The 26,922-nt window shown below is 40.0% G+C and overlaps 1 protein-coding gene across 2 annotated transcripts; it reads left to right on the top strand.

Moving 5' to 3' along the window:
* The first annotated feature begins 816 nt into the window (after positions 1–816).
* On the top strand, positions 817–26,922 carry ipmkb (inositol polyphosphate multikinase b). Of its 2 annotated transcripts, XM_084342903.1 has the most exons (7): positions 817–1,800; positions 1,911–2,133; positions 8,512–8,597; positions 10,842–10,938; positions 12,495–12,667; positions 19,274–19,355; positions 19,552–26,922. In XM_084342903.1, the coding sequence occupies exons 2-7, from the start codon at positions 1,923–1,925 to the stop codon at positions 20,370–20,372; spliced, it is 1,470 nt and encodes a 489-aa protein (XP_084199029.1). In that variant the 5' UTR covers positions 817–1,800; positions 1,911–1,922; the 3' UTR covers positions 20,373–26,922. The 2 variants fall into 2 exon arrangements, with proteins under 2 accessions (XP_084199029.1, XP_084199028.1); XM_084342902.1 differs by having other exon boundaries at positions 817–2,133.

The following is a 26,922-nucleotide window of genomic DNA, read 5'->3' as shown; positions in this document are numbered from 1 at the left end:
CTTTTTCTGAACATTTTCAGATATGGAGCCAATGCAAAAATGCCACGTAGCAGCCATGGTGGCCATTTTACTTTCTGCCATACCTGAATTGTGTATTTTGCATCATATCTCCTGAACCAAACGTGATAACACAGAAAACGTGACATCTACCCCTGTGTTTTAATGGTTAAGGATTACAAGGTACCATATACTACACCGTAAACTGTTCAGGTGAACACTTAATGGTGAATTCAGTAACTTTGTGAGAAGGAAACTAGAGACCATCTAGCAATGAGTACAGAGTACTCAGTAATCATGGGTGAGACCACACCCATCATCAAACTTAACATTCATTTTGATCTCAACCACACACCTGTATCTTGCACAGTTATGGTGCTAAAACATTGACACAGACATGTCACATGTTCTGCATTCTCCCACATTCTCCCTAAATGTTAATTCAAATGTTATGCTGTCAGTGTTGATTTGTGCATTGTCATTATGTTCCTAATTTATTTGTATGTTGTAATGTAGTTCAACTTCAAGGAAATATAGTTAGTGTTAATAATGTTTTTATAATATTATCAGTAATGTTAATAATGTACCAACCCTACATGTAACCTGTGTATTTGTTCATCTCATAGTAATGATACGTAGCCTTGCCTGGAAACAAGTCACGAGATCTGTAAAGACAGTGTTTCATGCATTTGTGTCTAATGCAAGTGAAGGCAGGAGTTCTGCCGCAAAGGTGAGAGAAGGTAGGCTGTGTTTTGCGACAGTCATGACAAGTGTCGGAAACGTGTGGGAGGCTTTGGGCGCTGTTCTGTTTGTTACGTAGAGAGGTAGCCGCCTACACTGACCTGGATATCTATGGCTGAGGAGGGCAACACCGACTTCTTTTAATACCATGGATTTAAAAACGACAACACATCGTTTCTGTGCACATGACCCACGAGAGGGCCTTCGTCTGGACGGCGGTTGTACGGCAGATGCGATGTCCCTCTGGTCTGCTCATTGGTGACGCGAGGAACGGCTCGCTTAGCAGCCTAATGGACAGTATCGATAAGTTAGCAATCAAAACCAGGACTGAATAGCCTCGTTATGACAGTATAGTGTCTGTGCGTCACACCTGCATGTCTGCTTCTGTATTTGCTGACTGGAACTGAATATCACTGTTGAGTGTGTCGTAACATCACCATTATTGAGACAACAGTATTTACTTCTCTGAGGCGAGGAAGTGGAGCTGCGGAGCTAGCTGAAATTGATGAAGATAAGACCGGAAGTTAGGTGATCTTTCCTTCACAATAAATGAGCCGATTATATCATTTTTGCCATTAAACAATGAAGTGTAGGATTGGTCCAAGCAGTAACGCTTAGGCAAAACAACACCGACTTTTTATTGATATCAGAACCCCCCACCTTTATTACTGCAGTGGTACACACAGTGGTGGGACGCTGCAGTGTCTCAAAGTCTCCGTTTGTTTTATTGTGGAAGCTTCGACCGGAAGTGGTGCGTGGTTCCTGTGTGTGTGACACTGGTTGAAGAGGGATGTGGCCAGGATGTATTTATGCTGCTGGTCGAGATATGAAAATCATTGAATTGGCGCTGCTTAGGGAGCCGTGCTTCACCCCCGGACACAGCGGCGGTACCGACAGTGTCACTGTCTGTCATAGTGGCTGTTGTTGGCGTTCGGAAACGGCCGATACGACCGAAGCTGCTGTGCTGGTTTCGACTGGACTGGACTATTTCAATGAAGGCTTCTCAACCTCACTCCCAAACAATTTGTGTGCGGAGCTGTATTCTGTGCTTACGTAATAGAAGTATGTGAATCGATACTGTCACATCGTTTACTTTTTTAATTTAATTTCTCCCTGGATAAAGACTTTTTGTTTTTTCGTCATTTTTATTTCTACAAATGTCAACAACTCAGCGTCAGGTACTGATGGACCCCTCACTAGCTCTCGGCAGACTGGAACTGACCCCCAGTTCAGCCGCTGTTGGGGTCAGTCTGACCCCGCGGCTCTCTGGCGGGCCCCCCGCGAAAGAGAAGTGTGGCCCGCGGCCACTGGGGACACAAGGCCAGGCTCACCTGAACGGCTGTGTCCCGCTGTCACATCAGGTGGCGGGTCACAAGTATGGAGTGGATAAAGTGGGTGAGTACACTGGACACCTTTTCTTCTGACTCGGTTCTATTGTTCAGACCTGATAACTGAGTATAAAACACAACTTTCCTCTGCCACCCTCTGTTTGTTATCAGAAAAGGATTGTCTGTAGACAACACCTTTATTTATTGGTGAAATTGGGTTTAGTAAGTTTTGTGTATTTCCAGTAATTGATGAACTAACAATCCAGAAAGTGCATTGGCTCTTACTTCACCAGGTATATTTGTTGTCAGCAAAAACAGTAAATTGATAGATTTTGTAGTTTAAGTTTGGCCTGGTGACTTCTTTTCCCATGAGATCAGCATGTATATGAGATGGGATTAATGCACCTGTCTCACTCAGTCAGTACTGATCCACACCAACTGCATCTTCGCATGTGGTTCCCCACACTAACTCTGATCAAACAGAGATCACTTATGGCCGTGACATCCCTGCCTCATGGTCTCTCAGGTCACTGACACACTAACCTCATGCGCACAGGACAGCTGACAGTATCAAAGCCTCTATAGTGTGTTGTTCTGTGAAGTGTTGAGCTGAACTGATACAGTCAACCACTGGTGTTAGTTACAGGACCCTCTCAGATGGATAAGTTGTTGCTAGTCAGTCAGTTACCTCGATCAAATGCAACCTCCAGGAAAGACGCATCTGTATGTTGTGGACCAGACGAGGTGGACTCCTCAAGAGTGAACCGTGGTGGCCTGCAGTCAGCCAGGACAAACCTATGTTGTGCTGTGGGTCAGTTAAATGCTGCATAATCTTCTGCCTGTCAATGGACTTTGGTTTTCCTCTGTGGGTTAGTTGGGAAGACAGTATGAACACAAAATTGAGCAGAACTGAAAGATGATGGTGTATCACTTATCCTGGAGCTAACATGATGAGTTAATTAACTGATAAAGTGATCGCCAGAAAATGAGTAGGCAACTTTTTTTGATAATTGATAGTTTACATTTCTGTATGTGGCAGCTGAATGTGTCTTTTGGTTCAGTTTTCAGTTGTGTGTTGGTACACTGCTGTGCTTGTGGCCATGTTAGGTTTAGGCACAGAAAACATTCAGTTAGTGTTTGGAAAAGATCATGTTTTGGTTTAAAATACCTGCTTTTACAAACACAGCTGGAAATGATCCAGTACACCACTGGATCATTTCAGGGACAGGTGGATAAGATCTTTATTGTGGATCGGGATGAAAACACTCAGGATAAGTTGATGGTGGTGAATTTCCATCATTGGGATAATCAGAATGAATTCACATCAGTGACTTGAAAATGCTGTCTAGCTCGATAACTCACAATCCTATATTGATTTCATGATTATTTACAACTGCCGCCTGAGGAGCTCGCAACTTTCCGGTCATTCCAGAATCCTACATGTCAACATAGCTGAACGCTCGACTCACCCATTGTATTGTAGATGTGTGGAAATACTACAAATTCCAAACTAAAGAGCAACAGGGAGATGAGGTGCCCCCCATTTACGTGTCCTTTACTTATGCAGAGGGACCAAATGATATCTGATTACCTTGCATGAGATATTTTGATTGTTTTTTTTACTTAAAAGGATGCTCACTCAAAATAAGTGTGTGTGTGTGTGTCCTATCTGTGATGCCATAAAATGTTTGTTCATTAACAAAATGTTAGTTAACACATTTCCAGTATGTTTTAGTGGCATTTTAAGAGTTTTAAGCCAGTTTTGATGATTATCGAGATAATATCGTGAATTGCAATTATTTTGGCGAGTATAGCCTTCGCATGGAAGTCTCATATTGTCACATGCTTAATGGTGTCACTGGCTTGGCAGTCTTTTGGCCTAGACATTACATAAACATGTAATGTGAACGTGATATGACATATATTGTAGAAATGTCAACACAGTACATATCCTATGACACGTACAAATGTGAATGTAGCACTGCTTTGCAGAAATGTTAACTGCTAGCAATCTATTCAGGCGACTGAGCTGTAAATTCATATTTAGGCTGCATTTACACCAAATCCAGTAGTGCGGCGGTGTGGGAGTGTCACTCCATGGTCCGTCTGTGTGACGTGTTGGTCACATTGCCGAAAGGTGAAGCTGCTATATTGTTATGCTAGTAGCATGCTGGTCCTGCTAGTGATCATTTGTCCTCATCGATGGATCAAAAATAACAGTAAACAACCAGGATGCGAGGCAGATCATTGTTTTAAACTGGGGGACAAGACCAAACCGAAGTGAAAGGGAAACTTAACGCTACACAGAGAAATGTTGTTTGTGTTCCCTCTGTAGTTTTTATCCATGCTAAATAACTACCTGTTACTGACCCGTTCTACTCTGCTTGTGATCTCTAGTCAGGCCTCTGCCACAGTAAGTTAATCAGGGCGGTCCTACAGTGATCGTCGGCATCCACGGATGTGTTTTAAACTGGTGCACAACGTCAAACTGAGTGAATACACATGACTCATTACAGTCCACTGTGCCTTCAGTCTTAGCTTGATCGCCAGCTTATGTGGTTGGCCACCGGATTTTGACGCTTCAATTTGCGGAACACCCTGCAGCATGCACCGCAAGATATATGCTATTTCTCTTTCTCATATCAATTAAAGCTGTTTTCTGTGTTATATTACATTACATTTATTTGCCAGTTGCTTTTCGACAACAGAAAACTAGAATGGCACTCAGTAGGGCACAGACCTCTGCCAAGGCCCAATAGTCTCCTTTCATTCAATCAAGCCTAATCCAATATCCAATTTGTTACCACATAGTAGCTGCAAAAAGACTACCCGTCTATGAAAACATATTTAAATCTGCTAGATCCAGATTGTTATTAGGACCTGTGTGAAGTTGTACTCACTCATAGATACCAGCCACCCAAATGGGAGTATTTTCGTCAAGATCTATGCATTATTCCCTATGAAAATTGCTTCAATGTTAAAAAAGGGCCTATCTGACCATGTTAAAGAAAGTGAGAAACAGTTCCTGGATCTATCCCTTTATCTGTATCAACACTAAATGTTATGTGGTCTACTCTGGGCTGAGACCCTTCCTCCATCCAAGTTTGATGGAAATCCGATCAGTAGTTTTTGTGTAATCCTGCTGACAGTACAACAACAGGTGGACATGGGTGAAAACAAAACCTCTTGGTGGTAATAAGAGATTACACACGTAAAATGTCTGTGGACTCAAACGTATGCTGTAAGATCTCTTATATATAGCAGCTAACTTTTGCTGAATGCAAATCAAACAATAAAACAAAAGTTAGTGCCATGAATCCTGCAAGCGTTCTCTGTTAAAGGAATAAACCGTAGCAATAATGGGATCTGAATAATAGAGTGCAAATGTGGAGAAGGTTTCTGTGTCTTATGTAATCTGTTAAATATTTGTGTGAGGATTTCTTCTGAATATGGTGAATCAGTGAAACAGTATGTTTGACAGTAATGTGGAATCATCTTATCTTAGTCTCTACTTGGGCTTGGTAGTGAACAATCATTAACACAGGCTACTAAAGTTCAACTTAACAAGCAGGAAGAACTCATACTGACAGTGCTAAGACTCGGTCAACACCCAGCAGTCTTCCTCTACAGTTGTAGAACGAGCTCTTGAATCTTGTTCAGCTTGTTCTCTTGCTGACCGAAAATGATCCTGCTCACATCTCCTCCCACTGCTCTCTGCCCAAGCTTCTCCACCACAGGTCTTTGTTTAAATGTGTGTTAGTGATGGGCAGTAATGACCCACAAAGGGCTGAAAGTTTGAAGGTTTGCACTGATCACTGACTGAAGCAGTGGTGTCATTCCCACTCTCTTACAAGTGATCTGATTTAATCTTTGGTTGTACTTTCCTCCTCCCTGGAATAGCTCCTGAGGGGAATAGGTATTTGTCTAGTCGGTTCTTAAACAGTGTGTAGTTAAAGAGCCAGGCTCAAACATGTAATCTAAAATCGAGCTGGGCTATCTGGTAAGAAACAATAAGACTCACATTGTGATTGTTTTTAGATATTGCGATTGAGATATGATTCAAGATTACTGAATATGACCTGGTTCTCTGTTAACCTGGCTCGATCCCCATCACCATGACACTAATTGATCATTCCATATGTGAGTGTCACACCTAAATGCAGTTCCTGCTGTATCAGGTTCACAGTTTGAGAGCTCAAAAGTGAGCAGTTTTCACGTTAGAAATAATCTGTAGGCATTAACAGTGAGTGGTAAAATAATTATTTCAAATTTATACAATAACTACTTTTCTGCTGGCATTCCTACCCCATTTGTTGCAACAGTCTTGCTTTTTGCTGTAATATTTTTTTCATATTCTTCATTGGAAATAGTGTTTTCCTTGTATTTTGTGCAGAAGAAAGGTTAAATGACACACCAAATGCCCCTTTTTATGTGAATATACACAACGTTTGAAGAAGAAAGTGTTAACAAAGCAGGTTAACAACCACAGTGTGACACTCACTCTCTGACTGGAGTTTAAGGTTTGTTGAGCCTGGCTCTGTTGAGCTTGCTTTGTAGTATTGTAATTCAGCTTAGTCTGGCCCTTTTTGGGGTACATGGCTTCACACAGCCTGACATCTTTGAATCTTGGATAACTAGTGTCAGTGGGTTATTACCACCTGTCATGTAACATCATTAGAAGCATGACTGGAGTACTTTTTGACCTGAGATCAAACTGTGATATCTGTAGGATAGAAGGAGTTGGCAGCACCGTGAGGAAACTTGAAACTTTCCATGCAAATCAGAGTTGTTTTTTCACATAAAACCAGTGTGGGGGTGTTTGTATTTATGGCTAGATCATTATGTAGTTCTCTGTACATTCTCTGAGACAAGACAGAAGCAAAGGTGAAAGTCCAGCACTGTTACTCAGGAGAGCTCACCTGTCAGCTGCTCCCTGTTGATTCTTTGAAGGAAGGACTTTAACCTTTAAAACTAACAGCTGTTTTCTGCTCTGTTGCTGTTCATTCTCTCTTTTGTTTCAACTGATTCTCTTTCACACCATCAGTTTGTCTCATCAGGTCAGCTGACTGTATGTGTTGATGTGTTTGTAAGTCATTTGCTCTCTTATTGAAGTGACACATGTGTAACTGGCAGCATGATTAAATGGCACACTGGTGTGTCTCATTACTGACTGACTGACTGACTCAGTGGCTGTGAGTGAGTAGGAGGTTTAACTTATTGTCTAATTGGTTGAGTTTATGTTCATTCATAACTCATACTTAACTGCTTCACCAACGCACATACAACAGGCAGATCCATGTGATAGTGATTTTCGGTCCATACAGACTTTTATTCCTTCTGTCTGTCTTTGTCTTGTGTACCTAGTGAAACATAATCCCACTGAAACCTGTTCACATCACACAGATTCACTGTAATCTACATCTACGACAACCTTCCTCACATTGATATGAGTATGGTGTACTGAAGCCTACTAAAAACACTTATTTTAGCTCATTGCTCAGCTGTCTCTCACCACTCATAGTGTTGTTTTTGGCAGATGTTTTGAGTTTTGTCTGTAAGGCCCACTGTACATTACATGCCCAGCACCAAGCAGACACAGTTGGAGGGTAAAACATTATTATAATTGATTGTAGACCTGGGCAATGGATTGATTTTATATTGTTATCATGATATGAGACTATATACAGTCTTACATTTTGGATATTAGTATGTGGTAATATGTCATAGGTGTTGTCTTTTCCTGGTTTTAAAGGCTGCCTTACGGTAAAGTGATGTCATTTTCCTAACTCACCAGACTGTTCTACTTGTTCTAATACTTTATCCACTTAGTCATTAGAGCCACATTGTGATTATTTAGCAAAAATCTCATCGTGTTAATGTTTTGTGTGAACCAATAGTCATCTCTAAAATACCTTTAATCCCATTAATGCCTCCCCTGACCCCACATCACTGCATACAATATGTACTTGTCCTATCTATATTAAGGGCAAAGTTGCTCATGCTGCTCATTTACATTTAGTGCTTTATGTCCTCCCTCCGTCTCCACTTCTCTTTATTTGTCATTTTCTTGCTGCTGTCAAGTTGTGTGTGTGTGTGTGTTTTGATAAATGTCAGAGTTCATGATTCAATATTTAACATTGGTGTTGGAAAGCAGTGAACACAGTTAACTATTTACGGTTAGATGAATAACATGTTTTCCATTCACAATTATTTACTTCTGACTGAACTGTGATGACCATTATTGATGTTTCTGAAAATCATATTGCTGCTGTACTTCAGCAGCACAGTACCACTGATAGGCTAACACAAGACTTGTAGCCAGATGACTGGGTCCTTTTGTCAGCTGTTACTTATTACCCTTTACTGCTTCAAGCACCAAAATCCTTACAGTGTACTTCATATAACTCAACTCTGATTTTGAGCACAACCTTTGTGTTTGTTGTAGGTATTTTGCAGCATCCAGATGGAACAGTCCTGAAGCAGCTTCAGCCTCCACCCAGAGGTCCACGAGAGATGCAGTTTTACAGCATGGTAATATCTATATCTATCTTCATTTGTTTGCCCATAAGACCACTGTGGGGGTGTTTGTGTGTGTGGTTGGATCATAAGTTAGGATCATAGTTACATCTCTGAGACGAGACAGAAGCAAAGGTGAGGAGGTCGGGAGAGCTCACCTTTCAGCTGCTCCCTGTTGACTCTTTGGAGGAAGGACTTTAACCTTTAAACCTGACAGCTGCTTGCTGCTCTGTTGCTGTTGACCCTCTCTTTTGTTTCAACTGATTCTCTTTCACACCATCAGTTTGTCAGTCAGGACCAGTGTCTCATCAGGTCAAGTGACTGTATGTGTTAATGTGTTTGTAAGATGTGTATGAAGAGGAGTTCAGTCTTAGAAAGACTGAACTCCTCTTCATCCCGGGGAAAGACTGCCCTCACATGGACCTGTCAGTCAGTGTTGAGGACGTCACAGTATCGCCTTGATCGACTGCAAGGAACCTGGGCGTAATCCTCGACGACGGACTATCCTGCACCCCCAACATCACCGCGGTGGCCAGATCCTGCAGATTTGCCTTCTATAACATCTGCAGGATCCAGTCTTTCCTCACAAAGGACGCAACGCAACTCCTGGTTCAATCACTGGTCATTTCCCACCTGGACTACTGCAACTCGCTCTTGGCTATACTCCCAGCCTCTGCAACTAAACCGTTGCAACGTATCCAGAACGCTGCAGCGCGCCTCGTTTTTAATCTACCCAAATTCATGTGACTTATGTGACCCCCCCTCCTCCATGACCTCCACTGGCTTCCTGTTGCAGCCAGCATCCGATTCAAGACGATGGTACTGGCCTTCAAGGCCATCAACGGAACTGCTCCCATCTACCTCCAAACACTGGTCAGACCACACCCCAGCGTGAGCACTTCGCTCTATTTCATCAGCTGGCAGGCTGGTACTGCCGTCGCTGAGAGCAAACAAAGGCTGCTCAGCGAAGTCGCGACTCTTCTCTGTTGTGATGCCCCAGTGGTGGAACGTCCGTCTGACCAATATCAGGACAGCAGAATCACTCGCCATCTTCTGCAAAAGACTCAAGACTCACTTGTTCAGACTTCACCTCGACCCCGCAGAGCAAGAAAACTCCTTCAAAGTCTTCCTTCCATAAACATACACAGTATGATCTGAGTCTGCACAAACATGGATGTTAACTATCACTGCATACAATATGTAGTGTTATAATTGTTTCCTTTGAACTGATCAGGAGTAGCGCTCCTAATTTAATTTAAGTTTCTGTATGTTTCTATGACCATTTATATATATTGTGACTCACATACTGTCTAGTTCAACAGTACTTTTACTACAAAGTGGACTGACCAATGGTGAAATGTAAATGACTAATAATCAGTCTAAATATCAGGCATTCCTTATGGGTCTGTGTGATCACATGGCGGCACGTGTGTCTGCTGCTGCAGAGCTTTAATGTTTGCTTTAGATCTTAGCAGCACTGTCAGCCTCAGCAACTCTCATACAAACAGGAATGAGTCATGGCATCATGTGTGCACGTCTCTTGACCAAACCAATCAAACCTAATCCCAACAACACACACAGCTCACGCACTGACCCAGCATCCGGCACAGAGCCGTAAATCTAGTTACAGTTGGGAGAAAAATCGCTAATACTAAATTGTAACATCTACCAGCAGTTTTATATTTATTTGTTTCTCTATAAGGTTTAGAATAACAACATTTTACAACATGGGATTGTTTTAATACTGTATGTACTTTTTACCATTTTCATGCTAATAAAGCTCTAATTGCTCATTAAGAAATATAAACATTTGAAGAAAATAAAAATAATGGCACTGACACTGCATTGCATATGGTAGTATAGTATTGAACCATGTGTTAGTGATGAACAGTGTACCAAAAGTCAAGATATTTTGCTTAAATATTACTCTGGTAAAAGTGAAAATCACCCATATTTTAAATGTACTTAAATATCAAAAGTAATTTTCTGGTAATGAAAGGACTTAATCATTAAAAGTGCAAGTAAAGTAAATGACATATATATTTACATATATGAAATATGTAGTTGATAAATTGATTTTTCAATCAACAGAAAACTAACCAGCCAGAGAGTTGATACTTGATGATGAAGTAATTTATTAAGGAAAATTGCCAAACAAGACAGAACAAGCGACTTGGATGATACCTCGGGCTATGGGAACTTGTAATGGATATTTTTCCGTGTCGTGTGATATTTGATAGGTGTCTGTGTGTGTCCTAGGTGTATGCAGAGGACTGCTGTGATCCATGCCTTCTGGAGCTCCAGAACCATCTGCCCAAGTACTACGGCACCTGGTCCTCTCCTGACAGCCCCAATGGTAAGAGACTGAACTGTGTGTGTACCCATCTCTCTCTTACCAAGTCCAAAATTACATGCAGGTCAGACTAATTACCTGTTCTTATTAATATTAAGTCTGCAAATTTAATTGAAATATTACTGACATCGCAATATGGCCAAGTGCAATATCTAAATTGCAAAAGCTGCAGTTATTTGATAAAGGTAAACTGTGTGACAAACAGAATTATAATGAAGTACAGCAGTGCTGCAAAGATGTCCTGACCAAAAACATCTTGTTCTCCAGATGTAAGAAAACATGTTTGTTTCGTACAGACCCAAACACCATCATCAGTCATGATGATGTCACATCATCATGACTTTAAAAGTTTGTTTTTTGGGGGTAAAAACATGAAAATATTAAAAAACAATCTTGATTTTTCAATAGTGATTAACATACACGCTGTCATTTTACAGTTGTTGCTAAATGATTCAATCCAGCTTGGCATTTCTGTTCTGCAAGTACCTGTTATACAGTAAATGCTGGGATAGGTTACCCTGGGACAGCTGTGCAAAAGTGCAATCAGTTTCACTTTGAAGCCTCTTTAAACTCCAGCCAGTGTTACTTCCTGTTTAACGGTCAACGTTCTGTCTCAAACAGAGAATGGGAGCCTGATTAGTAGTCAGCCATAATCAATTACCAATAGCAAACAGATTTCTTTTTAGGTCTGACCATAAAATTATGTTATTTGTTAAAACATTTCTGGTGGCTCATCAACATTATCAGGAAATCTGGAGCGGAACTTCATGGAAGGTAGAAAGATGGTATCTAACTATAAAGAAAGGAGTCGCTGTCTGTATGACTTCATAAACTGTGAACCGTTCATCCGATCTACTACACACTTGTTAGGTTCGTTGCTGAGGGCCCAAGAAAATAGTGTTGAATTTGGTGTAATGTGTACATGTGACACGTTCAATATTAATAAAGTTTGAATAAACAGTGAACACCGCTCTGTGCAGCTGCGGGAGCGTGGTTTCAGCTTTCTGGCTTCATGGCCCTGCAGACCGAGGCTGGGCTCACGCTACAGGACTTTTACAATCCTAACCAAGTTTGGGTTGTGTCCCACACATAAGTAAAAAGTCAAAAGAGTTTTTTCTCTCTACTCTTAAACATGCACACAAAACAAGATTTTAAAGTAATGGCACATCACACACGACGGATGAGGTTATCAGATGGAGCAATGCACCACATCTCGTGAGAACAAAATGGCGATGATGATGTAACAACTTGGTGTAGTAACACATTGCAGTGAGTTAAAGACAAGCTGCTAGCATCAAAACCAGAGGCCCAGCAATAGGCCAATTCTGAACAGGCTCATTTTGAACAGGCACCGCACTAGTTAGTACAATTTTAGCTATACAAGCCACATACCATGAGGTGGTTTCATAACTCTACAGTAACCTCTATCTACATCGCACTGTGAACAGTTCTCTTGTCAGATGTCTTGTCAAGAAAGAACCTCCATCATATCAGAAACGTGTTATAAGTACTATTGACTGTACTGCACATCATAGCTCTTGCATCTGCCACTGCCTCAGACCTGTACCTGAAGCTGGAGGATGTGACTCGACGCTTTGTCAAGCCGTGCATCATGGATGTGAAGTTGGGCCAGCGGAGCTACGACCCGTTCGCCTCGCAGGAGAAACGGGAACAGCAGATCAGAAAATACCCACTGATGGAGGAGATCGGCTTCCTGGTTCTCGGCATGAGGGTGAGTTTGACCTGTTCTGCTGCTGTGTAGGATCTTTAGTCAAATTTGAACTAAGAGTGTGGTTTATACAATATTTACCAGCAGCTACAGCATGGCTGTTGTTGTCTTTACATAATTTATTGTAAAATGTACAATGGTGACACCTTTTGTAGCGGGAACTTCCAAAAAAGCGATTTTGAGTATTTTGCCAGGTGTTTATATGTATGTCTGTCCGTGAACAGATTTTGTCAGCACGATAGCATCATAAACATGCAAGATGCAGTCATGAAATTTTGCAGGGGTGTAGATGAGTTTGAAGATGGGTGCGGTCTGAGCAAGAGCACCGGAGGTAATGGGGAGGGAAGGGGCCATTACAGATGGGTGTAGTCCAACACGTGAGTCTTGTGTACTCATGTAACAATCTAGCAATCACTACTGAGTAGTACTAGTCAGGGGTCCGAATGTGAACATGTTGATGGCGTGTGGCTGGTGTGATCCCGTTGCTAATAAACTTTGTTTATTTACATTTACAAAACAGTTTACAACTTGCCATGTAGCACATATGGAAATCACAGAAACACAAAACTCATAGAACAAACAGATCAAAAGGAGCAAAATAGATAAGTATACTAAAATAATTCTTTAAACCAAGCACAGTTGTCTGAGAATTTAATTCACAGAAAGAGCAGCAGGTATCGATATCCCTTATAGCTGGATTGTATTTATGGAGTAGTCTAACAATGACTTCTCTTATCGAAGTTAGTTGCGTAGTCCCCCTTATTGTCTAGTAAATTCACAAGACAAATCTTCATAACAGATACAGATTAACCTTCCATCATATACTTATTGCAATGGACTTCAAGATAGTACATACAGGTTCTGTCCAAATACCCGACCCCTAGTAACACAGTAACAGAGTAATTTATCTTACCTTTCATACACAGTGAAGATCACGATAAAATGCTGTTGAACAATCTGAGAATGGTCAATGTTTAACCCATGTGATATGTGAAATATGTTAAGGTTGTTGACTAAGCTGAACAGTGCATAATTCACCCTCTTATGTGTTTGAGTCCACACACACATACACACACGCAGTGCCCGTCGTCCATGTAAATAGCTGTTGTTGATCCCTGTAGAGTCTCTAACACTTAGCTCAGGCTGTAGAGCAGTAAGCACGCATCATGCCACTGTCTCATTAGTGTGTCCACATGGGGGAAACAGACAGATAACAGGAAAGAAACAGAGAACTTCTTATCTGTTAGAAAGGAAGAGCGTCTAGCTAAGCCTTTATCGCTTTGATCAGTTTCCATTGCAGCTTACCATCAGTATCGTCATCAGCATGTCACGGTTTAGGTTTTCCTGCCTGCAGCAAGAAACAAACAAAAATTACGCAATGAACTGACTTAACTGTATTCTAATCTATATCTAAAATTTCTATGAAGTTAATGGTACATTCATCATGATGAAAAGGAGAATGGTGCCGCTACTTTATCAGAGATACCAGAATGATTTTCTTTTGATGTTACTATGCAGAGAATAACACATTTTTTGACAAAACATTTTTTTCATTTAATAGAATATAGTAAGTAATATAATAAGACCTGGCATATTCTGAGATATTTAAACAAACAGATAAAATTACTAAAATTATATTAAGTTGTATGCTGTACAAACTGTAAAGTACTTTGTGATCTGTGATATTAGGCTTTCTTATTAATACAATTTACTGGACCTAACAAAATTCAAATAAAAGCCAAGTTGGGGTTAGGGCTGATTGTCAGAGAAGTATTTATGGAAAATGTTTGTACTCAACCCCTTTAATCTTCTGATTATACATGGCTAGTAAATCTTTCATTTGTATGTAATGGACTTGTTTGTTTACTAGTCTGTCATTGGTATTCTGCTCATCACACTTTTTATTCAGAGGTCCAAATCTGACGATATTAAATTGATATCAGTCAGATTGAGATTTACTTTGTCTGTAATGCTTTGTAAAGGTCTGTAATTTCCTGATAACTATCTTGAAATTTCCTTTAAAACAACTACGTATGTTGATTTTCATTAATCATAGGGAGAAACTGAGGCGACGTTTAGAGACAGTTGAGTTTAGTTAGTTGTTAAATTTACATTTTCTTAGGAAAGGCTCTATTAAAAATAATTAAATTCATTCATTATTCATTTTTATAGATGAATCCAGTGGCCGATTTGTGTGTTCATCTAGCGTTGCGGCCATCACAGCAGTGGCAAGTCGTAGTGTCTCAGTGTCTGCTGCTGCCTGTAGAGTGTATGGGTTTAGATAGGGGCACTCATGAAGTAATAGCTTGTGTATTCAGTTTTATTTTCTCAAAGTTTAAGTTTGCCACTACTGTTGGAGCAGCTGAGAACTGCACAGGTTCTTTTCCAGATGTAATGTTAAATAGAAAGTAATGGTTAAACTAGAAAGTGGTTTACTTCTAAGGACAGCTTATATTCAAATGCACAGATATTATTGGGAGACACCACAGCAGTAATGGTGATTTGTGTATTGGAAACTGTATTGTTTATATACTGTATGTTAAGTTGTTTGTTCAGCTTATTTTTCATTTTGCATGTTTAACTTACCTGATTCGGTCTTAACAGACTTAACAGTCTAATTTTGGCTTGCAAAGTTTCAGCCAATTAGAATGAACCATTTTAAAGTGTAGGCTACTAGTTAAACACTGCTATACACTCTATTTTATCTCTAATCAGTACAAAATTACACAATTAATCTTTGAAAACCCACTTCCTGTCAATATTAAAATTAAAGCTCCCGATGCAATTTTTCGTTTTCAGTGAACACTAGAACATTTGGTGGTATATAAAATGAAACTGATAATGTGGATAAATTGTTTGAGCTTTTTTTATTTTCAGATTGACTGTGTGGTGCCTCAGCTGAAAAGGAAAAAGCAAACTGAGCTTTTGCAATTGAAAATCATAGTTTTAGCTGAAGGAAATAAATGATAATAATAATTTACCAGGCCTGTATTCAGAAAGTTGGCAAAGTTATTCATCAAACCGAGCAGGCAGGTCAAATCTAGTCCTGGAGCTCCATACCACTGAGGTCGTAATTATCCACTTACACAGACACATACCATAACCTTACTTACATAACATAAGCTTATGGAGAGGGGGAAGAGAGGACAGCTGCCTCTTCAGTGTGAGAAGTGTGTGAAGATATGGGAGAGGTGGTTCAGGGATAAGATAAATATTTCTTTCTACTAGTCTTTGTTCACAGTGAAAAATAGCCTGTTGAATGAGGGTTAGTCCTGAAAGACCTGATAGTGTTTTTCTATCCTTTGTGTAAATGACAGTCATAAGCTTTATGGCTGCATGTCTCCACCTTTTGTAAACTGATCATACATTGCTCATGTGACCTTCGTAATGATTGGTGGAGGTGAACTTAGTGTTTGATCAGTGCTACAGTACCATAGGCTGAGAAGTGACGAGACATATTACTGTAAAACATCCAAATCTTTAACATTTTCTTGCATGAAGGCAAACTAAAGAGGGTGCTTAACTCATAGCTGCACTAATCCATATTTCACAAGAACAATGAATCAAATGATTATTTATTATGTGAAAGGTGCTGCTCTTGGTAACAAACCCACTCAGTTCCTCATAACTCAGTAGATCTTTTGAGCCCCTTTCAGCTTGACGGTTTTACAGCCGAGAACTTGACTGTTTGATTCTCTCAACTCATTGTGCACGACCTGCTGAGCACCAAACAGCAGACAGACACACTGAGAGACTTATGTCAAATTTAGTTATCCAATAGCAGCATACATATTACAACAACAAACATGACATGAAACATTTGTCACATCTAACGTCTAACAAACCCCGCCCCCACCCCCAGTCAAGTTAAAACCATAAAAACTTAAAAAAACTGAAAAGTAGACCCGCCAGATAAATATCAAGTTAGATTAAACCTTTGCAAAGAAATAAATAAATACTATAAGTACCAACAAGACAGCAGTGCCTGAATGTAGGTTGTGCAAAATGAAACGGGTTGAAACAAATTTAAAAATGAGTCCATACAAAACTTATCCAAGTAAAATTGTGAATAAAAAAAAGTTTTCAGGAGCAAAAAGCTGTCTCTATGAAAAACAAATGAAAGAGATGACAGATTAAACAAGAGTCTGTGCAAAACTTGTTCACGTAAATTGGCATTAAAGTCTTCGGGTGCAAAAAAGCTGTCTGTGAAGAGAGATGTGTGGTTAAATGTTAAAAAGGCTTTAAATCCGGTTTCAAAAAGAGTAATCAAGCCTCAGTTTGTGTGTCTGTTTGTTTCCCCTGCCATAACTGAGAGTTGTTGTACAGTCTGATGACCAGAAGGACCAAAGAGTTTCTAAGTCTGTGGAGTTCAAAATGAGTGATATCTCAAAATTGTACTTGAAAGCACAGCACAGTACATGTATGCTGTAAACATTCACCGGACATAGAAAATTTGGCTCTCCAGTCGATGTAATTGTTTATGAGTTGAGTGGGTTAGGATAATCAATCTATCAGACTTCATTTGTATAAAACTTTTCATACATCAAACTAACACAAAGTGCTTCACACAATGAGAACAATAAAAACAATACCTCCCACACATACATCCATACACAGCAAGCAATAAGTAAGGAACTCAGGAACTGAGGAAGTGCTATCTTGATACACACATATAATACAAAAAATAATTAATTAATACAATAGAGGGACAAACCACCGTCATCAATGCTTAATGAAAACTATGATTAATTAAATAATTACAGTACAGTGGGGACACAAAGTCTGAGACCATCAGCCAGAATAGGGGTAACATACAGCACCTGTCCTGAGCTCAACACCACCCTGTCCACCACAGACGATGGCACAGGCCCAACAATCCGAGCGAGACGCTGAATCCCAGAAAGGGTGCACGCTGATCTCTGGGTATCGCAGCACCTGACCTGTCCCCCTCCCACTCGAACAACACCATGCTCCCTAGCCGGCACAGACCCCACAAGTCTGTACAAAGCCCAACAACCCATCCCACCCCAGCATGAACTGCAGGGCCCCAAGGAGATCCCCATGTTGCCACAGAACAGCCCCCAGTCCCCAAGCGTCCGCACAAATGTCCAATATGGCCGAGGCCCAGCAACTGTAGAGAGAAACCCATGACAGCCAGGTGCCCCCAGTGCCCCTGGCCCCCAGGTAGAACAAAGCTCTGAGGAGACCCCCAGTCCAGCTTCAGCAGGACAAAGACCCAAGACACCTGAAGTCCCATAACATGTTTGTTGTGGATTATGTTACCAGTATAGTATGAGTTTAATTCAATGGGCTTTGAGACGGGTTAGTAAATGGAGTTGAAGAGGTTTGATGCAGCCAAAGTATTTCAGTGTAAGAGTAACTCAAGCTGTAATTTAGATGGTTAAAAAACACCAAGAAATCAGTAATTGGACTCTTTTTCTTTTTTTATCTTAGAACAGGGAGCTAAGAACAGAATGTGCCTGGCACTGAGCTGAGAAAATTCCTATTCTTATCTCTGTGTGTTTGTTTAGATGTAGAGGAGACTAATTAGAGGTAATGATCTTCCTGATGGAAGAATGATGGTGGGGGTGCGGAGAGTTAGATTGAAAGGAAAAGATAAAAATGGGTGGTTACGTGCTCAGGAGAAGATCTTCCTGGTAACACTATGAAGCCCCTCATTCTGCACAGGTGATCAGTAGGGACTTGGGCCCTCGGCCTGTTCTTCAATTGTGGCTCCATGAATTTAGACTAACACGCTGTTGTTCGGCTGAAAAGATCCTGTTTCCCAAGACCCGTTCTCATCCAGCTAATTTGGTTCTTTGAAAACAGTTTAAGGATTGATTTGTTGGTCCTGGATGAAGTTATCTTGAGTAACAGTAACAACTCATATTTTGAAAAAAAGGCAACATGATGAGAGAGTTGAAAGCCAATATGATTGATTGATTGCTGATCATGTGTTTGCAGTTCTATGAGGTAGATTGTTTGTGCCGGGAACCCTCCCAGCATGCACTGGGTAGATAGATTCATCGACATAGGTCTCATGATTGGTATGGTTTTCCTAAAACTACGTTTGGATTGGTTCTTTTGGTGTACTCCGTTTTATTAAGTTATATAATTTAATTTAACATTTTATATTTTATTTTTAAGTATTACTATGAAAATATAATTATGATAAGTATACCAACAGATCATTCTCAATAATCTGCATGTTTATAGCAGGCTTATAATAGTTTTAATGGTTTGATCTACAGTCATAGCTGGCCAGTTTGATGTAATGAAGGCTGGTGTGAGTTTAGCTGTGCACTATTATACAACTTTTACACCAAAATTAGATTAGTTTGCCTTTCGTCTTTTTTCTTGCATGTCACATATGTTATCATGAACGTCAATCTCACTCTAGCCAGCTGGCACCTTTTTATATAAGTTTTTGTACTAAAAGTAGACAGTGTTGTTCACATAACTCTTTTATTTCAACTTCATTACTCAACTGTTCCTTGTCCACGCCACGCTTTCATTGCAAGTAACAGGAATGTTGCTTTCAACCAGTTAGGACACAGTGTCAGGAGCTGCGAACATGCTCTGAACATGATGTACTTTCTTCTGTTTCAGGTGTACAAGGTGTGCAGTGACACGTTTGACTCGTATGACCAGCACTATGGGAGGGGACTGGTGAACGACACCATTAAAGATGGTATGTGTGTGTTGTGTTTTCCCACATTTAACAAGTCACTTCTACCTTTTGATACCTCTGACAGTGAAGGGGTAACAGTGGAGGAGGAATTTTTCAGAATAACTCAGTCAGATACTTGATCACATGTATGCAGATAAAGGGAAACAGCCAGTTAGTCACAAGGATTTAAACTCTCCTCTCCTCTTCTTTCCTTCAGGCCTGGCTAAGTTCTTCCATAATGGTTTGAGTCTGAGAAAGGATGCCATTTCAGCTAGCATCTGCCGAGTGCAACATATTCTCCGCTGGTTTGAGTCCCAGCACCAGCTGAACTTCTATGCCAGCTCCCTTCTCTTCGTCTATGAGGGCCTCCCCTCGTCTTCATCCTCATCCTCCATTTCTTCGCCTTTCAGCACCCCTTCAGTCAGCCCGACTGCGGGGAAAACTGCTGCATTGTCATCCACCGGTGACAGCAGTCAGGGTGGGGAGGGAAAGGTAAGACAGGAAGGTCTGGGGCAGAAAGAGAAAGTTGCTGAGTACAACAACAACAACATTCAGGTTTCTGTGCCGTGGGACTACAGCCTGGCCACCATATACACCAATCACACAAAAGGTGGCCAACACCACTGTGCCAAAGGTCATCTCCATGGCAACAGTGGAGATGGTGATGCTGTGGAGATGACAGTGGGCTCAGATTCTGGGGATAGCATCTCAGCACTGTGTGAAGAAGACAACTCGGCATGGAAACGGACAGGAGAATCCCAACCACCACCGAATGGAAATGGAAACAAATCACAACTGGAAGGGCAGAATGAGGATGGAGAGAGGGAGGACAGTGGCAGGAGGCAAAGGAGAGAGGAAGAGAAGCTGAAAGTACGAGGAGGCGATGCAACAGAGACGAATGGAGGAGACTCAGAGGTGGAGGTCAGGATGATTGACTTTGCCCACGTATTCACGAGCGAGGGTCACGATCATGGCTACATTTACGGCCTCAAACACCTGCTGATGGTGCTGGAGCAGATCCTCTGTGAGGCCGTCTAGAGCTCTACTCCTCCAGATCTTCTCCTTACCTCCTGACCTTTGCCGCTGTCTCACCCCTGTCAACCCCCCATTCTTCTCAGAAAATAGAAACCTTCAGAAAAGAGAGGGAACAATCAAGGAAGTAAATATTATAACAGAACCATCATTGTCATCATCATCTCACCTGATAGTGGTGGTCCATTGGTCAGTTGTGTGTGCGTGTGTGTGCGTGTGTGTGTGTGTGTGTGTGTGTGTGTGTGTCTGTGAGTAAAGTGGAGGTAGTAGAGGTTGACAGCTGTGTTGTCCCTGTGATCAGCAGCACTACATGCACTAATTAATCCATGAAGGCATTACGACCCTGTACTTAAACGCAACATCTTCAGCTGCATTTACTGATGCTCAGACAAGCTCTACAATGTCACTTCACCTTTAGTCCAATGCATTCATAGAAAATAGGTTTTGACAAAAACATATTTTTATACCATGCCCACAAAACATTAGCTGGCAAGTTTCTTTTAAAATTGTAGTTTGGTACACCTCAAGTTAGGGTTGTGCTCTCAATGTATATTGAGACACAATAGGAATGAGTCAACCACCAGAGATTTAACACTATGCTGTCATAGCTGGCCCTTTGATATCTCTGGGTGAATTCGACATCAGTAAGCTGCATTCTTTTATATCCTTGATTTTTACCTTGATTTTTCAGCTATGCAATTCATTAGATTAGCCTAAAGCAGCTGTTAGGATTTAAATGAACAGCACTTTGATCACAGCTGGGTCCTCGGGATCCACAGGAATGTTTTGAGGGACGCAAATCCTTGATTTTTGTGATGATGCCACCGAATCAGGTTTGGGGCCACGCCACAGGTTTGAAAGTCATGTTGATTCTTCAATTTAAGTGAATTCCAAGTGAATCAATAAAAGAGACTTTCATGTGTGTTTCGGTTAAGGTGTGGTGAACTATCATACTATGCAGTCTGCCTAGAAAACTACCTAAACTATCTAAACCTAAACTGTTAGACATAGCACAATTAAACTTCATCGCGCTACAGCACGTTACTTTCCACATCCTGGACGTCCAGCTAATGCTGGTCCACAGTGGTTAACTGGATTCAGTCCCAGTCACGTTTACAGTACAGTGTCAAATTACAAACAAACCAGGGCTGGGAAACACGTTCCTTCATTCTTCTCCAGTCAAACCAGTCAAACCAATAATAGAACAGTTCAATTAGGATTCATAATGGCCGCTGACAGATTTGCTGTTAGTTTGTGAGCATTGCGTAAACAAGTCAGCAGAATGTTGAGTTTTATGTGGGGTCGTCGTTTTGAGTTTTTGTTTAAACCACTCTCTACAGGTATCTAACTCAGGTAAATTTACTGTATGGAAAAATGCTTAATATTACTACTATTATCCTCTCAGCAAAGTGATCCTCATGCTGTCTGGTTATTCAGTTCTAAACAATTGTTTTATGTAGTCTTACTAAATGTTTATCTTATCTCATGATTGACCTTATCTCATCAATGTTGATCTTTGAGCCATGTTTCTGACTGCTTAACCTAATGACCTTATATGTTGTGTTGTCTTTTACGATGGCAGTTTTAATTGTTGTATATGTTGGACAGCTAAATCACTTTCCTTTCTGAAGCCTGTGCTTTTTGCTGTGTTTATTCCGGTTATATGGTGTCGCTCGTCTTTCTGCCCTAGTTTTAGGAACAGGATTATATTGATATTATATTGCTGTCATATCTTGTACTCCCAATTCATACTCCATATATATATATATATATGATTTATATTTGATATACACACAAAAAGTATATCAAAAGTGCTCATGAATGGGTTGGACTTCAGTGCCCTTTCTCTAGCAGTAAAGGGATGGTGCAAATTTTTTGAAGTGGGGTTATACGAGTTACCTTTCCATAGTCAGTGTATTACCTATAGTAGATAGTGGTCAACATGGCTCCAGTTTGGAGAAGCAGGAGGAGCAATGTGCTGCCGTCGTAAGCAGCAAAATGTTCTTACGATAGGGAACTGAAGCCGTTATATTGTTCTTTCCAAAGCCGCAACATTCCTTTGACAAAAAACAGAAATTTAACCTTGCAGAACACAGTTGCTGATAGGTTTGTTGGTTTGTGTTATTGTGTGACTTTGGTGAATCCGAACTAAACCTTTAAAACAATAACACAAAAAAATGAAGCTATTGTGGCAGCAGTAGTCCTGTGTTCTGTTCTGAGTGTGTCTGTAACTGTGTCGCTTTGAAGAAAGCTTAAAAGGATCCAGCGGCTTCACTTCCACATTAGAAAGGGCTGGCTGATGGCACAGTAAAGCTGTGGAACGATTCTAAATATATTGTAGACTTCAACAGATATGGCTTTTTTTTTATTCTGGTGGGCTTTTTCTTTAGGTGGCTAAAATAAATGTTTCTGCTGCAGCCGTCCACAGCAGTGGTTAGCTTTCCTGCTGGTACTCTGCTGCTTCTGCAAACAATAGGCCTGCTGACCATCTACTGTAGGTAATACACTGACTATAAATAAGTACCTCATACAGCCTGAACTGTCCCTTTAACCAGGAGTTATTCTATGACTTTAAGTTATTTTATTGTAATTAATTGATTGGTAACTGGACAAGAATAGGAAAAAACGCCCCCAAATTCTGGAGAGAGGATTGTAGTGGATTTTTTTAAGTTGTTTTTTTTTGCTTTGTTTTATTTGACAGAAGCGATATGACTCCCCTGAGGATTTTACGATTGTAGTAAGAGGATCTTTGAAACATGCTGCTTTAATAGGTGTTGGCTGACAGAATGCTAAAGAAAGAGAGACAGCAACTGAATGGTTATATGTGATTTATTTTTGATTTTTGATTTTTTTTTATCTTTGTTGGGGGGTTGGTATATGTCAGAGTACTGGAATCCCTTTTACACTAATCTGAGCTGGAGACAACATCTTAACTGGTTTGCTTGTTTTTACTTTGTTTGTGTAAGTGATATATGGTAGGGTTGGCTAATATGGGTTGGGTTAGTCTAATAACTGATGCTGCTGATAATCTGTATACATTGGATGATTCTAATAGTTTCATGTCATGTCAAAGGTGTAGTGAAACTGTACTAAGACCAAAGCTTTCCATTGAAACCAATAATATTCATTTAGCTGTGATGGACTTATGGAGGCCCAAAGCAGCCTTGGTTGCTACAAATTATTTGTCATGTCGTGAGATAGCAAAGTGTTTTCTTGCAATCATGACTTTATTATCTCCTCTTTTCCAAAAAATGAATTGAGTTTGACAAAAAAGAAATAAAATCACATTCACGGTTTTCCCCCAAGCTTTCAGCCACATCGCATGGCCTTCTCTGTTGGACTCTGTTTCAGTTGCAGTTGAAGGCCACACGGTGTGACTGATCGCTCTGGAAAGTAAACTTTTTTTTTTTCCAAACTGCTACCCCCACTTCTAGAATGAACCTTCAATCTCAAATTCAGATTAGTTGTGCAAATATTTCTTAAGATTTGTATCCTGAATTTGATATATCAGCTACAACCAGGAATGACTACATGGTGAACCAACCCTGGATAGACTATAAAGTATGGAGGCCTGTCACCCAGAGATGGACAGCGGGCAGGGCAGGTTCACTGTCTGGTTTGTAGTAACTTGATTCATTTCAAATCAATGCACCAACTTATTTCATTCCATTCAGGGGAATTTTAAAAGTCAAAACGAGTTTGGTAATATGCAAAACTAAAGTACAACAGAAACTGAAAGTAATAGACCGAAGCTTTCACAGCAGGTATTAGACGTCACAGAAGAACTGAAGTAAATTTGGACCCTCACCTCAGTGTGATCTGCAGGCAGTCCTATGTATTAGTCTAACCCTACTTTCCACTGATGACAGCTAATGAAACGCTCTGTCACAGCTCTCTGTCTGTCAGACGATTTAATGATTTCATAACTCAATCATTTGCTGTAAATCATTTTAACTTTATCATCGTTAAATGCTCAGCTGTTTTTGTGCCACTCTGTACAGGTTTACTGACTCCACTCGTTGCTCTCCACACTAACATTGGAGCTACTATAATATGCCATGTTAAATCTCACCGCTCCAGTACAAAACAAACCATCAATAATATGCACAGGCTTCTTCAGTTTATGTTGCTTGTAATATATGAATATAATGAATAATATGGAAATCCTGATCTTTTGTAAATTAGCTCAATTAGATGTATTAAGATTTTAATCTGAACCAAAAGACGCGGGAGCTATTGGAATACGATATTTTCTCTAAAATTGTTGCTTTTTTTAAATAAACTTGATCAGTTGTTTGAAATTATCAAAGTGAAAGTTTAGGAGTCTTTTAAAGGAAGTTTACAAGAGTTAGAGAACTGATTTTTTTTTTTTTAATCACTGCCTTATTTTCTGTTGATGTCTCCATGTCGTCTCTGTGTTTCGAATATTGATTATTGATCATTCCGGCAGCTTTGTGAATCTCCTCTATGTGTTTCTAGCCTGTTGTGTCATGGCTAACAAAAAAAAATCATATCATGCATTTGTAAACAGGGCATTGTTGGTGGATTAGGTTTAATGAGCTGACTCATATTCATGTAAGTTTTTACTTTAATTTTCTTCAGTCAGTGTAACAATCACAAAACCAGTCAATGTTACTGAGACATTATATTTTTGTGGAGGTGGGCAGATTTACCTATACTACATCCACGATCGTGGATCGTCTTTAAATTATACTGCATGTAGAAAAGATTTCAAGCATTTGGGTCTATTTAATTTTTTCCTTGGAAAAGATCTCAAAAGGATTTTTTTTTTTTTTTTTGCTTAACATTAAACTCAATCAACTGAAGCAGAGCATTGTTTTTAGGATTGCTGAATATGTTTTTCCAGACACTTTTCAGGCAGCCATTGGTCTCCATTCCGTTATGTCTGTGCATTTTAAAATGACTGTAAGACAATAAAAGGCAGAGTTAATAAATAAATACATTTATAAATTAAGAGTCTGAATTACCACACAGTGGTTTCATAACAAAAGCAGACAAGATGTTCACAATGTGGCATTGGAGTAAGCTTTCCCAGTGAATGTAGCAATCTGGTCTGGCTCTATGCACAGGCACACAGGTAGGGCCTCCTTGCCACTAGGGGGCCTAGACACAGGAGGAAGGAGCATCAACAGCCTACATAAAAAATTGTTTAACATATATTTTGAAATATTTAACATATAAAAAATCTTAAATATACAAACACAATGTTAGTGTCAATGTGCAAGAAAAATAATTTTACCCTTATGTTGTGGTTGCACGTTGCTCATCGGGGTTTAAAATACAGGGACTCAATGAAAACTGTAAATGTTTCAAATAAAATAAAGTATTTTAGTAAAAGTTTTTTTTGTTTTTCTTTTAGTTCATAAATATGTAACATATATGCATAATTCAAATGTAAATGAATTGATTCAAACCTTTTGTAAAGGATATCCTGTCAAGGTGTGTGATAATTAAAGTGGTACCCTCCAGGCTCATTTCAAGTCTACATTTGATTTTTATACCACAGTGAAGTGGATAGACACCAATGGCTGTCATATAGGGTATAAGAAGAGGACAAATTGTTACAAAAAGGAAATGCAATTAGTAGAAAATGGATTAAAACATGCAGGAATACCAATTTGGTAATTTAGACCTTTATTGACCTCTACCTATGACAGACCTGGGGACTTAAATTTAACATTTGATGCCAAACGAAATAAGAATAGTGCCAAATGTGGATGTGTTCTGATTGTAATGTGGGACTGATTTTTGTGTACAGTCAGTAAAGAGTAACACTGCCTGCCTCCTCTGCTTCTGAATGTCTCAGTATCACCTTGATGCACATTTACCCATACTGGAAACTGATATGACACCATTAGATTTTAGTCTTGAGGACTAAAATATGATACAAAGAGTCTTGTTGTGGAATATTTACTTAACATATTGTATCACATGTGTCATCACAATGGTACACACTGACACGGCCAGACTGATCGACGAATAGACGACTTTGGTGTGCAGTATCAGTCAAGCTCTGTCAGTCAGACTGAGCAAATGTTTTTCTGACTCTTCGCCACTGATGATTAGGATGCAAATGTCAAACTAACATGATGATGACAGTAATCAGATGAGACAGTCAAACAGAATGTGTGTTGGGTCGGGCTGTGTGTTGCTCTCTATGTGCTCTACTCATTGGTTTACATTTCAGTTGATCTGTTCATGAGCAGGACAGGTTCGTTAGAGGCCAGAACATGATTTGTATTCTTTCTCCACGTCTTGGACAGGTTGTTGGGTACTAAGTGAAACATTCTTCTTTTTTTCTTTCTTTGTTGATCACGCACTGTTCAAATAACCAGTTTATGACATCTGTTTAGCAGAATTCTCTCTCCTTTTAGACAAAGTACCCGACCACTCAATCTACATTGAAGGACCATGAAAGTGGTGTAACATGTTTTAGATCATAAACAACAAATCATGTGTGCACATTACTGCCATCCATTTTCAAAGCATATTGTACACTGTCAATCAGCTGTAATAAATCACATCTTCTTTCAAA

The sequence above is a fragment of the Pagrus pagrus genome (assembly GCF_965226575.1).
Source record: "Pagrus pagrus genome assembly, chromosome: 21".
Lineage (NCBI taxonomy): Eukaryota > Metazoa > Chordata > Actinopteri > Spariformes > Sparidae > Pagrus > Pagrus pagrus.
Note: the sequence above shows the minus strand (reverse complement) of the source record. Positions and strands in the feature narration are given on the sequence as shown.

Bases quoted from the DNA above. Each gene is read 5' to 3' on its own strand.
- ipmkb (XM_084342902.1), top strand. From the start codon at position 1,896: ATGTCAACAACTCAGCGTCAGGTACTGATGGACCCCTCACTAGCTCTC. The intron at 2,134-8,511 runs GTGAGTACACTG...TGTTTGTTGTAG, and splicing joins GTATGGAGTGGATAAAGTGG to GTATTTTGCAGCATCCAGAT. The intron at 12,668-19,273 runs GTGAGTTTGACC...CTTCTGTTTCAG, and splicing joins TCCTGGTTCTCGGCATGAGG to GTGTACAAGGTGTGCAGTGA.